Below are 16,376 nucleotides of genomic sequence, written 5' to 3'. Positions count from 1 at the left end.
GGAAGTATGTGCATCTCCATAACTGGGCAATGATACGATACATTAAAGATACATATGTAATAGAAATGCCTATAAATAAAGTATAAAAAAAAAAAGAAAAAGCTATGATGCAGCTACCAATGCAATGCGATATAATTCACCCCATTATGATCCAATGCGATCTGGTTTTGATTCAGCACAATGTGATTCAATGCAATATGATGCAATGGAAAAAATATGATGCTATTTATATCTGTATGGTACATATAGATAGTTCGTTTTTACTTCTTTGGTTCTGACAGACAGCAAATCATAAATTAACTTAAACATGTAACTTAAGTGGCTTCTGACTTCTAACGCCTGGGTCTCTGTAGTGTTGTGATTTCTCATAATCTCGTAGCAGCAGTGGTGATGAGAGAACACACTCTGAGAGGAGATATCAATCTACATATAAAATATTGGTCACTTTCTAAATATTAAAAGTATAGCACATCTACAAATAATTATATATATATATATATATATATATATATATATATATATATAAATTGTTTTTTTTTACTGATGAAAATTTTAGAAACAATGCATCGCGATACAAAAACCAACTTGTATCCGATGCACACTTGTTTTAAATTGATGCATCACATCGTTAACTTTTATGCCGATGCACTGATGCGAATCGGTAATTCTTGCCATCCCTACAAGGCAGAGCTGAGGAGCCATAGAGAACAACACTGAAGGTCCTGGAGACCAAGTTGGTTGAGCCATGGCACTGGAGGACTGAGGCAATGACAGAGCGATCGAGGACCAAGGGAAGAAAGAGCCCGATGGAACCGAAGGGGTGGATGGACGAATCACCGCTGAAGGCCCTGTCTGTTGGGCAGGCAGAGCGGCGACTGACCAAGGCAGAGCCGACTGGATGAGGAAGCCTGGTGGAGCCCTAGGGACGATGGTCCCAGGTGGAGCCGAGGGAGTGAGGAGCCAAGGCAGAGCCGACTAGTCAATGTGCCAAAGTGGAGTGACAGGCTAAGAGAGTAGAGTCTAGGCCCGGTGGTGGCAAACATCAGTCCTGGAGAGCCACAATCGGTGAACGTGATTTCACCAAGTGCAACATGTTCCATGAGCAACATCCATGTTGATCCTGGAACAACATTCCAATCAACCAATCAGAATTGAAGGATAAGTTTACAGGATATATCATACCAATCACAAGTGCAGTATGAAGTACCTCAAGGCTCAGTACTTGGCCCCTTACTTTTCACGCTTTACATGTTACCCTTGGGAGATATCATTAGGAAACATGGTGTTAGCTTTCACTGTTATGCTGATGATACCCAGCTCTATATTTCTTCGCGACCTGATGAAACTTACCAATTTGCAAAACTAACGGAATGTATAGTTGATATAAAAAAACTGGATGACTAGCAATTTCTTACTGCTAAATTCTGAAAAAACAGAGGTGTTAATTATTGGACCAAAAATTTTGCGTACTTTATGATAGCAATCTTTCCTTCGAAAAACATGTTTCTAGCATTTGTAAAACTTCATTTTTCCATGTTAAAAATATATCTAAATTACAACCTATGCTCTCAATGTCAAATGCAGAAACCTTAATTCATGCATTCATGACCTCGAGGCTAGATTATTATAATGCTTTATTGTTTATATTTTATTATTATAATGCTTTATTACTCTGCACATTTAGTAAACAAACTGGCCAGAGGAGAATGACACTATTTCGACAAACTATTTCCCCGTCTAAATACTGTAAAGCTGATATAAAGCCACCCAGCTTTAAATCAAGCTGATGTAAAGCTGCTTTGACACAATTTGCATTGTTAAAAGCGCTATACAAATAATATTGACTTGACTTGAAATTTCAGTTTTAGCCTTACAACCAGAGTTATGTGCTTCTACATCCTTGTTATTCAACCATCATTTCCCTCTGATTTTAGGGATAAATTATGGGTAGGGTTAGGTTTACGGGTGGGGATAGGTCTATATTTTTGAAGAATAATGTTGATCAGGAACATGTCTTACTTGGCAAAATCACATTCACCCTAGAAAGCTACAGGCAGAGGAGTTTTTATCAAGGTTAGAGCAAAACTCTGCATGACTATGGCTCTCCTGGACTGACGTTGTCCACCCCTGGCCTAGGCAGAGCAAACAGGTCAACACTCCAGGGCGGAGCTAAAAGTCAGGAAGCCCAGGGTGGATCCAGGCTGCAAGGAGGAACCAGCGAAGAAGGAGCCAAAGGGCTAATTGAAGCCAGTGGAGACAGAGCTGAAGAACTGGGAAGCTTAGGCTGAGGAGGAGGGAATGGAGGCTAGGCGGGATTTCTGGAGACACTGGGTACTTTGACCTGGGTGGAACCAGCAGTGAGACAGGAGATACAGGGCTGGGCAAAACCAGGACAGAAACACACACTCAGTGTCGGTGCTGGGTGAAACTGACTCGGGCAAGGAAATGAAACAGGCAGGAAAGACACTCTCTTCCAGACAATCAGTGCACTTTACTCAGCTGTTAGCTTATTGCTCCACAACATCCCCTCATACTCCACCAGTAATCCAACTGGCACAGGTGATGTTGTAGCTCACGCACCTGGTCAGACATGGTTGGATCAGGCTATAGAGCCGATTTGTGGCTCTGGTGTTAGCTCTGGCTCTCGTATCGTGGCAGGCTCAGGCTCATAGTCTGCGGTGGGCGCAGGTGTCGCTGTCATTGAGCACCCCCTTCTGGCCTCATTAGCACCTCTTCCAACAGCAACCTAGATTTCCCAGGAGGTCTCCCATCCAGGTACTGATCAGGCTCAACCCTGTTTAGCTTCAGTGGGCAACCAGTCTTGGGTTGCAAGGTGATATGATTGTTTCAATAATGTAAAGGGCTAAGTAAAATCACTTTGGACCCCTCACACCCAGCCTACTCTCTCTATGAACTGTTGTCCTCTGGTTGGCGCTACAGAGCACCAACCACAAGAGCAGCCAGGCACAAGAGGAGTTTTTTTTTTTCCTGCAGACTATATTCAGCCTGAACAATTAAAACTTTCATAACTATGTCCATCATAAATGACACATTTATACATTTGAATCTGAAAATTTAACATTTGTAAATTACATAAACTGTACATTCAGTACATTCATTAAGACAATTGTTTTTTTCCCAAATCCTGTATTATATTGCATTATCTTTTTTTCAGTTTTTCTTATATTAGTGTTGTTATATTTCATCTCTCCTGTGAAATTCCTATGTCTGCACTATCATGTAATGTTTGCACTATGTCTGTACATTCTTCTGTACTGGACGCTCCAGTTGCAAGATAAGTTCCTTGTGCGTGTACACATACTTGGCAATAAAGCTCTTTCTGTCTTCTGATTTTGCATTTTCTTTCACACAGCTATTTGTTGGCTACTTTATCACTTGATTGTCCTGATTTCAATTTCTGTCTTGGCTAACCCTGAGAGACAAGGTGCGAAGCTCAGACATCTGAGAGGAGCTTGGAATAGAGTCCTTCTTGATGCTCCACATTGAAAGGAGCCAGTTTACATGGTCTGTTTAGTCTTCTGGATGAGGTGTTCCAGGCATGTCCAACTGGGAAGACCCCATAAGAATGTAATATATGACATATATTGTCCTATATCAAGAGTGATATTACCTTATATGTTCTCTATAGGGCCATTTATAATTCTCACATATTCCCTGGGTAGATGAAGATATGTTTCTAACATATCCCCATAGTAAAATGTATACGCACATGTATATTCTAATAATATTTATGATTTTTTTTAGATGTATTCACCATATATGTCAAGAATGTATGTTAAAACATTACATATACAAAAATCTGAACATGTTTTGTAATAAATGTTTTGAATACATGAGCAGCACTCGTGTATCACTTAAATTAAATTAGACAACAGGAAGATGTACTGAATTCCAATTTAAAGAAATCTTTCATTATTACTGTCCGTAAGGCCTATAAACTTTCAAAGATTTTTTTTTTCTTCAAAAAAGATTTTTATATTATGACCATTATAGTTTGATTCAAATTGCAATTTTGCATCTTCTTACTACTGCAAGTAAATTCTGATTTAGCAAACAAATTGTTCTAAAAGCTTACTCCGCTTCGCACACCATAAAAAAAAAGTCTGATATATTTAATCACATGGTGTGATTATAATTTCCTGTTGTGCTCCCTCTTTAAGTTTCTCATCACTTCTCAGTATGTTTTCTGCCTTATTCAGACCACCACACTATTAACAGATATACACAAATCATCTGGTGCACAAGCACCTTACTTCTTCCTTTCTTTGTGCTCTGAACTGACTTAAGCTAAATAATGATAGTCATCTTTTATAGCAGAATCTGAACTCCACTGTTGAGTTTCCAACTTTCCATAACCAATTCTGCTGTTTATCTCTGTGAAGCTGCTTTGACACAATATGCATTATATAAAGCAATATAGAAATAAAAGTGACTTGATTCTGCAGTTACAATTATCTTAAAGAGTGTGAACCATCCTTAAGAAACTAACACATCAAGTGAAAAAACAATAGAAGCCCATTGACACAGAAATTTAATGAATAACACAGAGGATCAGATGGGTTAGTAGAGAACATGTAGTGCCTGTGATAAATTTCAATTAAACAACTGACCAGTATCACTCCTTCTAGCACATGCTAAAGATGTTCATGCAGTGAAATTTGCCAGCTGCTTTTTAAAAACACTATAAATTAAACAACCATACATATTTACAGTTTTATACAGGATATATGTGTGTATGCATTGATATTTCTCCTGATATAAACAGAAACTTCCTGTATGCCACATTGTAACTTTCTCACAGTTGACAATGACCTTTGGCTATTTTTAGGTAAGAATCTGTGTGAAATAAGCATGTGTTCTGCATAATTTATGATGTTTTTGTGCATATGGACATTTAACAGTCAATTTAGATCGTTCATCTCATTCAAGTCTATCTAATGGTTTACTTAGTCCAGTTCACATGAGAAAAGAATGGATGAGACTTAATATCCTCCACACCAGCGACTCCCGCACCCAACCGCTCCACTGGATTATACTGTAACAGCTACAGACAGAGGGAAAGAGAGAAAGAGAGAGAGAGAGAGTGGTGGTTACCAGCCCCATTACAATTGGAAATACTTCCAAAACTCAATTCAATAAACCCATACATATTTACAGAGTTCATTTCCAAAGTATTAGTCTGTTTAAAAATACCACCTGTAATATTTCAACAGTTGTTTTTTTTTGCTTTCACAAATTCACTTGTTCAGATTCAGTAGAATAGTCAACATATACATCTGCAGTAGTGCAATAGCAGTAGTGTACCTGTTTTTATTCTTTATAAAACTTGTGTTGAGGTCCCCTCCAAATATCAAAGCAGATTCAAAAACATAATGAAACATCCTAATTTGTCATTTAAAATGGTTAGATTTCTAATGTGAATACCTGGCTGTCAAATAAATTTGACCAAGTTTTTGGTTTGCAATAATAATATAATGTGTTTCTTGTAGAACACTTGCTTGTTCATTGTTCCATAACCCTTTGGTTTTTATTTCAGTGGCATTCATGCCACAGACATTCCATGAAAAGAAAAAGTCTGACTGTGCGTTAATCCTTCTATATCACAGCATTACTGTCGGGTTCATATCTTTCTGTAAAAGTCTGTTTGCAAATCCTGCATCAAAATCAAATTGTGTTGGTTTACCAAAGAATCCATGATAAAATGTACTGAACAACAAATAATGCTCTACTGGGACATCAACATTGAAAATAAACACCCTTTTCCTAACATTAGGATCCTTTGGAAGGTAATGTTATTTTCAGTCCAGTGACCCTAGCATCTCTCAGTCTATTCATATCAATTCACTAACACGCCAGTGGATGGGCCAAAATGACAAAGATGAAGTTAACATTCATATCTATCTGTGTAGGCTGTCTTGTGCTTATGTATTCATCTCTGTTACGTAATAAAGAGATATAAAGAAGTTAAACTCTTTCCCCGTCAGCATTTTTGAAAAAAGTTGTCAGCCACCGCCAGCGTTTTTGCTGATTTTCACTAAAATTTCATGGCCCCCAGAACATTTTGTTGTATGAATATTTGAACATGAAATACATCAAAATAAAGATCCCTCTACTTTCAATCAAAAGAATCAGTTTTATTCTAGCTTCAAGCATTTTTTTTTTTTTTAATCAACACTTGAATAGGTAGGTTTCATAATAAAGCAACATTTTGAGCAAAAAGCTGAGAAAAATCTAATTTTTATCAAATACTACATCTGGACCATATTCAGTAATATTATCAAAGCAAAGATGCAGTAGATGGCTTCCATAAGTATTCCTAAAGCTTGCACAGGCCTTTACCACTTCCTGGGTCGACATTTCACTCTGTAACATTAGGCAGTTTTAATTTATACACGGTTAATGCTGATGATTGCATTATTTTTATGCTTAAATATGAGATTGCTTGTTTCTGCGGCTTCCTGGTCTGTGTTTTTGATCAGCACTTTCTAGACTCATTCAGGAGATGCGTAATAGCACCCCCTAGCGTATAACAGAGAAACCTGGAAAAATCTGTGTTTGGCAGGGAAAGAGTTCAAAAACAGAAAAACTTCTGTTTTGATTTCTGAAACATACAGTATGTTTTTATAGTGCAATGACCTCTTATATGTCAGAAGATCAGGGAACATTAAGCTGTTTCCACCATCGGGCCGAAAGGTTCTATGAATGATAAGGAACAGTTCCAGTTATGGTTCCACTTGAGCTCAGCTCAGCACAACTAGGAACCGTTCTCGGCCTGGAGAATGCACAGTGACATCGCCTCTCAGTATCAGTCACTTGTCTGTTGTCTGGCTACTAGTTTCTCACTGTAGCTGGCCAAGTGCGCTATTTGAGCAAAATAAACAGAAACATTTGATCATGCCGACTGGCCTGAACCAGCACAAAATGGAACAGTTAAGCACTTTGGTCTGACAGTGGAAAAGCGATTTGTTTATTTTAGTTCTTGACCCCTTTAAGAATTACAGGGAGCTGCCTTCAAACAGTCTATTACAGTAAATGCAAACAAGTGAGGTACAGTGCCCTCCAAAAGTATTGGAACAGTAAAGACAAAATTGCTCTGTTGGCTGTGGAGTCAAGACATTTACAAATATGATTAAAAGATGAATATGAGACAAAACTACAGAATGTCACATTTTATTATTGGGTGATTCAAAGTTCACTTTTAGAGTTCATCCCTCTATCTGATGTGAGCATAAGTATTGGAGCAGTTGCCTCACAGGTCTTTTTAAGTGATCAGCTGTGTCCTGTTGCATTAATTCTTCAGATATTAAAAGCAGGGAATGTCGTATCAGTTATATCCATTACTTCTGCATTTGATGATGACACACACAAACCAGGATGAAGATGAGGGAGCTGACTCTGAGAGAAAAGCAAGCAATTTGGATGCTAAAAGAAAAGAGGAAGTCAGTTAGAGCTCTAGCAAAAACAAAGGGCATGGAGAAATCAAGAGTTTGGAAACCACCAGCGACACAAGCAACCAACAACGACCTGATCGGCTGAGAAAACAACAGTAGTTGATGACAGATAAATCATAAAAGCTGTGAAAATGAATCCTAAAAGACGTGTCTGTAAAAGCACCAACAACTTCCAGAAAGCTGGGGTGATGCTCTGACAATTTACTGTCCTCAGGAGACTTTGACACAGAATTACAGATGCTACACAGCAAGATGCAAACCTCTGACCAGCACCAAAAATAGAAAGGCAAGATTAGAGTTTGCAAAAAAGCACAAAGGTGAGCCAGAAGAGTTTTGGCACTGTGTTTATGGACCGACGAGATAAAGATGAACCTTTATCTAAGTGATGGGAAAGCAAAAATGTGGAGAAAAAAAGGGAACTGCATTGATCCCAAGCATACAACCTCATCTGTAAAGCATGGTGGAGGTGGTGTCATGGCATGGGCATGCATGGCTGTCTCTGGAACAGGCCCTCTCAACTTTACTGATGACTTAATGTATGATGACAGTAGCAGAATGAATTTGGAAGGGTACAAAACAATCTTGGCTACCAATATTCAAGAAAATGCCACCAGATTCATTGGGAAGTGCTTCATATTGCATCAGGACAATGACCCAAAACACCCTGCCAGTTCAGTCAAGGAATTTATAAGGGCAAAGAAATGAAAAGTCTTAGATTGCCCAAGTCAGTCTCCAGATTTAAATCTGATTGAACATGAATTTCACCAGCTGAAGAGGAGAAGAGTAAAGGCAGAAACTCCCCAAAACAAGCAACAGTTGGAATTGGCTGCATTAAAGGCTGGGAAAAGCATTTCAAAGGATGAGACCAAGAGTCTGGTGATGTCTATGGGTCACAGACTCACTGCTGTGATTGTGTGCAAGGGATCTGCAACTAAATAATAGCTTTTAATCTTTTATATCTGCCTTATGTTCAACTGTCCCAATACTTCTGCTCACATCAATGAGTGGGATGAACTCGAAAAGTGCTGTTCTTTTTATTTGGCAAAACATGTATGTGTTGAAACGGCTAATAATAAAATGTGACATTCTGTAGTTTTGTCTCATAATAATCTTTTAATCATATTTGCAAATGTCTTGACTCCACAGCCAACAGAGCAATTTTGTCTTTACTGTTCCAATACTTATGGAGGGGACTGTATGTTATCATTTAAACAGAGTAGGGTACAAATCATTAACAGGTTAGACATTTCCCTATGATAAAATGGCCTCAGACACTTTGGTCACTGTCCCCTCCCCCCTCACTTCTGTTCGCTCCGTGGCATATATTCATATCCCACCATGGTAATACGTACCTGTTCCAGCAGAGAGCGTGCTTCCTCCGACACAAACTCTGGGATGTTCAGGGATGAGTGTCTTCCAATGCCAGCAGGATGACACTGAAATAGAGACTAAACGCACACACCAAATTCTACATGAACAACAAATTTAAGTGCTTCAAAACTTAAGTATTTTGTATTTAAGCAGAAGATACATAGAAATCACAAAACCCCTTTATTATAATTTGCCACACTGAAATCAATATACAAATAGATTTTAAATAACGCATCTGTTGATGACATAATCTCACCTTTCCTACTATGAGCTCAAATAACAGGGCTCCCAAACTCCACCAATCACACGCTAATGTCTCTTCACAGATTCCGCCAACTTCTAAATGACAGAGAGAAAAAAAATGTTGAATTTGGGACTGGTCTCCCCAAACTCTCTGTAACTGAGCAGGAAACGAATGAAATGTATCTTCCACATAGGGCTGGGCGATGTGGCCAAAATATTATCACAATAAAAATATTCATATCAGCCGATATGAATAATTATCACAATCAATTTCAAATCTTTATTTCTTTCAAGTTTAAAGGCTTCCACATCAGAAAGATTTTTTTTGCTCGTAAGTGAAGTTCAGAATTCAAAGTTCAGACTGTTCAGATCATGACAGACATTTAATAATTACAGACAATTATTGTCAATTACAGACCGATCTCGAATCTCCCTTTTCTGTCAAAGATACTAGAAAAGGTAGTATCCTCACATTTATATTCCTTCTTGGAGAAAAATGATGTGTGAGGATTTCCAGTCAGGATTTAAACCCTATCATAGTACTGAGACTGCTCTCATTAGAGTTACAAATGACCTGCTCTTATCATCTGATCGTGGTTGTATCTCTCTATTAGCACTGCGTTCGACACTATCGACCACAACATTCTTTTGAATAGACTAGAAAACTTTGTTGGCATTAGTGGAAGTGGAAATCACTTAATGGAATTGACCTGACAATGTTTTTGAATACGTTAATAATAATAAACTTTATTGTATAAAGCGCCTTTAAAAGCAGCTACTCAAAGCGCTGAACACAATGTAATGAAATACAATAAAAAGCAAAACAAAATCAACAAGCAAATGCAAGTTTAAAAAAATATGTCTTAATTTGAACTTTAAAACCATCATAATTCTGAACTCCCCTAAGTTCAAGAGGCAGAGAATTACAAAGGACAGGGGCATAGAAAGAGAAAGTCTTGTCACCCATAGATCTTAGACCAACAAGTCTGACTGAGAGGAGTGTATGGATGCAACAATTCTGTGAGGTAATGAGGTGCCAGGCCATGTAATGCTTTAAAAGCAAGCATCAGAATTTTAAACCCCACTCTAAACCTGACCGGGAGCCAGTGCAAAGATTCTAACACTGGAGTAATATGACTGCCAATCCTAGTCCCAGTTACAATCCTGGCGGCTGACTTTTGAAAGTATTGCAGCTCATTAAGTGTAGATTTAGAAGCTCCGGCTAAAAGAGCGTTACCATAGTCTAGCCGTGAGACGACAAAGGAATTTACCAGCATTTCCGCGACTGTGAAATTTAACTTTACACTTTTCCAGTCATTTAATCCTTAGAAAAATAAATATCTTAATAGAAAAATGTTCTGATGAGTGATATTGTTTCAAATCATGTAACAGATTTGTGTTGCCTGACTTATATGTGTATTTTTTTTTTTGTCTCTTAGAAATGCATATTTGACAGTAGCTTGAGTTGACAGTAGTAGTAGCTTTGCGTTAGGATGCAGATGAAAACTTATATTCATTATCAAAAACAGCAACATCTGTAAAAATGGTAACAACCTAATTTTACAATTAGGTTTACACATTTAGATCATGATAACCACAGATACTGTAGCACCTCAATACCATGGTAAAAATGTAACTATATGGTTTCTAGGCATATGAAAAACAGTACTTTTAAAGTTGTTTACGTTCAGCATGCGCACGCGGTCTACTGATCGTAAACAACACTGATTACGTTGATTACGTTCTGGCGGAAGACGGCAACTCGGATAGAAGAATTGCTGAATAAATAGTTTTTATTGTTTTCTTTGCGCACAAAAAGTATTCTCGTAGTTTCCCTGATGCCACATGGACTGTTTTACTGTCTTTGCTATGTTTCTGTGCGTTGATCGTGGTAATATCCTTGCTGTCTATGCAGGATCAGAGAGCTCTCAGATTCCATCAAAAATATCTTAATTTGTGTTCCGAAGATGAACAAAGGTCTTACGGGTTTGGAATGACATGAGGGTGAGTAATTAATGACAGAAGTTTTCATTTTTGGGTGAACTATCCCTTTAATACTGTTTGTTTACTAATATTTGGTGTTCTGTTTGTTAGTTAGTTCCAGTAAGTTCTGTTGCTCAAGTCCAGTCAAGATTCTGACAAATTTCTGTCACTTGCCCTGGATTGTGTTTTTCCCCCTTGACCTAGATTTAGTTAGGTTTCTTTATTGTTGCAAGTAAAATGCCTACTGCATTAAAATGGACTACCTCTCTTCCTGCACCCTCCCCCAACAATTGAAAAACCAGGAAGAATCTGCCTGTACTATCCACACTAGCCTAAATACAGTGTACTGTATCTAATGAAAGAGAACAATTACAGCACAGACTGTGCCTATAGAATGTGCCTATAAGTCGTGGCCTAATGGTTAGAGAGTCGGACTTGTAATCCAAAGGTTGCGGGTTCGAGTCTCGGGCCGGCAGGGATTGTAGGTGGGGGGAGTGAATGTACAGCGCTCTCTCCACCCTCAATACCACGACTGAGGTGCCCTTGAGCAAGACACCGAACCCCCAACTGCTCCCCGGGCGCTGCAGCATAAATGGCTGCCCACTGCTCCGGGTGTGTGTTCATGGTGTGTGTGTGTTCACTGCTGTGTGTGTGCACGTTGGATGGGTTAAATGCAGAGCATGAATTCTGAGTATGGGTCACCATACTTGGCAGTATGTCACTTCACTTCACTTCACTATAAGATTAAGACAAGCTGACCTGGTGCACAGTACATCTTCGAGATGGCGTTAGCATCACATGACTCCTCTACATCACTCCAGCTACAAAAATAGGTGAGCTGCACACGACCTGAGAGAGAGACAGAGAGAGGGTTAGGGTGTCAATAAAACTTATTAAAGACTAATAAAGTTTTAGTGTGTGCTAGTCTCTTTAGTTGTAATTCAAGACCCCATTAAAATGATTTCATGAATATGTTGTTTACACACATTTATTTATTTAATGTAAGGCAATTAAAAAAATATTATTATAAAGTAATATTAAAACAATAGTTATTATCATAATGTAATGTATGAGTGCTGAAGGTGTGAGGGGTTGTGCTTTATCAATGGTGTCAATGTCACACACCCACAAAAACTTGAAACAGAAGATGCTAGCCTCTGCTCAATCCATGACTAAACAGCACATTTTTCCAAATCCTTTGATGGACAAGGATTTCACAGATCCTTAAAACACTTGTGGATTGTTTGGTAGAGACAAGTTGAGCAACACTCTCCATTAAAGATCAGGGAGGTCATCTTCCAGGAGTTAAACAGAACAGATGTGACACTCAGTGTCAAGAAGGGTCAGATTAGAATACTTGATCACGGAGGATATATTAAGTACTAGAATACCTAGCTTGTTTGTTATTTACTCAAGTAAGTTACTTATTTGACATCTTTATTTTGCCATCTGTGTACTCATTTATGCCCAGTACTGTACATTATATATAATATAATATATACCATGTACAGTATATATACACACACCCAATGAACCCAATGGAATTGGTTGGTTTTCTGTATTTATTGGCAGCGCTAGGTAGATTACATACAAATTGTAATTTTTTACTGATTACAGATTACACGATGAAAGCTGTAGTTAGTAAAGTAATCTAGGTTACTCATTTTGTGTAATATATTCTGACTACTTTTTAAGATTACTTTATTTAACTTGTTACAAACTCACCATCAAACATACCATATTGATATAAAAAAAAAAAGCAAAGAGAAAGAAAATATATTCCATTTTGTTTTTATCTCAACTACACTTGTGTCAGATGACATTTCCAATGGGTTCACATACTTTTTCTTACCACACATGGTTATGCTATTTACTCTCAAATTATAATTTAAGTAAAAGACAGCCAACAAAAGTTGAATAAAGAAGAGAGAACTTGGCAACTAGTTTTAAAATAAATAAATAAATCTCCAGTTCTCCCGACTGAGCCTGGTTTCTCCCAAGGTTTTTTTCTCCATTCTGTCACTGATGGAGTTTTGGTTCCTTGCCGCGGTCTCCTCTGGCTTGCTTAGTTGGGGACACTTCATTTCCAGTGATATCGTCGACTTGATTGCAAAGACACTATTTAAACTAAACTGAGCTGGATGATGACATCACTGAATTCAATAATGAAATGCCTTTAACTGAAAATTTACATTATTGACACTATTTTCCTTGTTTGATATTGTGCAGTTGCTTTGACACAATTTGCATTGTTAAAAGCGCTATATAAATAAAGGTGACTTGACTTTTAAGATAAATGGGGGACAAATCAATATAATAAGAACACAAATACATTTAAATAGTAGATCACATGCTGCATTTGTCACATTTGTGAAATACAGGAAGGCAAATGTAAAAAAAGGATGAAGGGCTTTTTTATGATAAAACTGAACTGCTGTGTGATCAGAGCAGCAGATGAGACAGCAAGACATGTTCAGTTGAATTGCAAATATGGGTAAAATGACCATTGCAGGAGCATATACCAGTGGGCATTATTGAACTAAATATGCAAATAAACATAAGAATAAATGTATAAATAAATGTAAGAATAAAAAAGTAAAAATACATTTGAAAACGTATACATTTATGGCTTATTACAGTACAGTTTCCTCACTAGATCATTAATGTATTTATATTTTATTTTGCTTTTGATTTTTTTTGCTTTGCCTTGTAAAATTGTATTTATTTATGTTTGTTTAAACTTTTGATTCCCTAAGGTGAAATTTGCAGTCCTGCCATATTATCAAGCAGCCACGGTTCTTTACACTATGGGCAGATAACTGGTCATACCGCCCAGTACGCTACCCAAGACCTAGAAAGTAATTCAATACCAAGTCGTATTCATCAAGAAATATATTTGGAGGTTGTAATCTTTGGGGTGATTTTGCAAATGTTTGCTATGCTTTTGCAAACCTATTATCATGCACAGTGAAATGTACCAAAGAAACAAATAATGCTAAGGAATTCCTATGATCCTTAGAAGGTAATGTTACTTTTAGTCCAGTAAATAATTCAAAGGTATACTCATAAGACTGGTTATTACTCAAAAAAGTAATGACCAAAGCACTCAAAATGCTGGGTTATTTTTTCTACCCAACTGCTGGGTTGAGCCTGTTGGGTCATATGTTGGGTAGTTTTTGTGTTACCCAGCCACTGGATTAGAGGCTGGGTCAATCACACCGAGAGCTCAAACTATACACCCCCACCTCCACAAATTATTTTATTTTACGCAACATACATAGACGAGATGTCAGTCAGCTAAATGCATCAGCAACGGTCATTTCACACGATGGAAATGCCTTTTGTCTTGCGTAATATAAACTGCTTTTATTTGTTTTAATACTAATTTTTATTTATTTTGATGTTTAAATATGTTCTCTGATCTCAGTACTGTTTGTTTAAGGGCAAGTTATGGAGTCAGTCATGACACCTTTTCAGCTATGAATGAAATGCGAGGCAGCGGTTTGAGGTTCGCAGTTCCCCCCCGAACAGCATCTCAGATTTCGGCGATTCAACGGTTAACAGAGAACAGATTAATACACGAACTAAAATGTTAAATATTTCACGTTTCTAAAATGCTTGTTATATGAGTTTAAATATGTAATATTGTAAACTGTGCTGTATTCATCTAAAAAAATAAATAAATCAATTTGTCTTAAAAAATAAATAAATAAATTTTTCATCCATGGGTGTTCTTGCTTATTAATAAATGTTCACTTTTTGATTATTATTGTTGCCTCTAATAATTCTGTGTGTGATTTTGAATTTCCAACCCATTTTAAGCCAGCAATAAAGTAATTTTTAAACAATAGTTGAGTTAAATGAAACAACCCAGCATGTGTTCTGTCCAATATTTAACCAGACTGGTTTGCCAAATAACCCAACAAGCACTCAACTGTTAAATTTTAAAATTGATATCAACTATCAGGAGTATTCGAACACATAGATGCTATTCTCAAAAGCCAATATGAAGTAACACGGGTCTTGAATAGTGTAATGGAGTAAGATGGATTGATTCACCTGCGTGGTTTAGCAGTATGTTGCTGGGGTTCAGGTCTCTGCATATAATGCCCTCGTGATGCAGAGCATCCAGAGCCATAACCATGTCAGCAGCCCAGTTCCTCACTAGAGCCTCTGGGATGCGTGTGTCTAATGAAACTGCGGCCAACTTATCCAGCTCTTGAAACAACTTGGACACTTCCTCATCCTCCTGTTCTCCTCTAATGTCTTTGGACCTCAAGCCCACTTCTTTGTGTTCGACAAAGGCCATCTGAGTTCTGGGAACAACTGCATCCAGCGTGCCAGAGAGCTCAGGGGAAGACAGAGTCAATGAGTCTGTTTTAAAATATGTTTTTGATGGTCTTTGTAGAAGAGATAAAGTTGCCACATCAACGGACTGGTCCAACTCCTCTTTCTCTCCTCTCTGTAGAACATCCGGCCTGCCAAATGTAGGAGAGGTTTTGGCCACTGCAGCAAAAGCGATGTCTCCAGTAATAAGCTCTTCATCCAGCGTGTCCACTGTGCCATCTTCAAGCACTGGCAGATTGACCAACAGATCAGGCGGTTGTTCCTCAACAGCAAAGCTGACAGTGGCATCCTCCAGTACAGCCTCTTTAAAGGAAATAACCGGCACCAGATCATTCGAGCATTGACCACTATCAGACCTCCAGAGATCGGACACTTCCTGTATCATCTCCACTGCAGACTCCTCTGTGAGCTCTACACCATCATCTGAGGCTACAAACGTGAAGGCTTCTTGCCTGTCACTGTGGAAGTGCTCCGTGGGCGGTGACTGGTCCGGATGGTCAGGTGAATGTGTGCATTGATCCACAAAGCCGGCTAGTTGCTCTTCCTCAGTGAAGAAGCACAGCTCCTGCATCGATATGGGAGAGCACAGACTATCAGTGTTCAACACTGAGCATGTATGTTTCTGTGTTAACACAGGAGCAAGTGAGCAGTGGTCCTCGTCCGTCTCCAGCTTCTCCTGCTCATACTCATTGCACAGGTTCAAGTAGCTGTTAGTGCACTCCTCTTCAGAGGTGGCACCAGAGTCTGGCAGTTGGGCTGCTGAGGGATTCTCCCCGAGGCTTAGGCCCCGAGAATCCACACTGCTGGAAGCGGTGTGCACAGGGTTTAGGGTTGAATGTACCGCTGTAGAGTGAGCTTTCTGGATGAAAGGGATGTTGAAGCTTTCTTCTGGACTGTTCTCACGCAGATACTTGCAGATATGAGACCACAATTTACCACCTGAGGAGACAAAGAGGAAGT

The 16,376-nt window shown here is 38.4% G+C and overlaps 1 protein-coding gene across 2 annotated transcripts in view; it reads right to left on the bottom strand.

Annotated features, from left to right (window-relative positions):
• Positions 1 to 3,982: 3,982 nt before the first annotated feature.
• The window catches only part of LOC306880645 (ribosomal protein S6 kinase delta-1-like), a 42,042-nt gene continuing 29,648 nt past the window's right edge, over positions 3,983 to 16,376 (bottom strand). Inside the window, exons 12-17 of one of the 2 annotated variants that reach the window (XR_013785094.1) lie at positions 15,129 to 16,355; positions 11,829 to 11,918; positions 9,100 to 9,182; positions 8,825 to 8,920; positions 6,658 to 6,882; positions 4,535 to 5,065 (exon numbers count right to left, since the gene is read on the bottom strand). Coding sequence is in view for 1 of the 2 variants with exons in the window: in XM_079434294.1 (XP_079290420.1) it covers positions 4,964 to 5,065; positions 8,825 to 8,920; positions 9,100 to 9,182; positions 11,829 to 11,918; positions 15,129 to 16,355 (1,598 nt within the window). In the remaining variant the exon portion in view is untranslated. Of the gene's footprint in view, positions 5,066 to 6,657; positions 6,883 to 8,824; positions 8,921 to 9,099; positions 9,183 to 11,828; positions 11,919 to 15,128; positions 16,356 to 16,376 lie in introns of both variants that reach the window. The other variant, XM_079434294.1, reaches the window with a different exon arrangement.

Source organism: Barbus barbus (assembly GCF_936440315.1).
Source record: "Barbus barbus genome assembly, chromosome: 14".
Taxonomy (NCBI): domain Eukaryota; kingdom Metazoa; phylum Chordata; class Actinopteri; order Cypriniformes; family Cyprinidae; genus Barbus; species Barbus barbus.
This window is presented reverse-complemented; position numbering and strand designations above follow the sequence as displayed.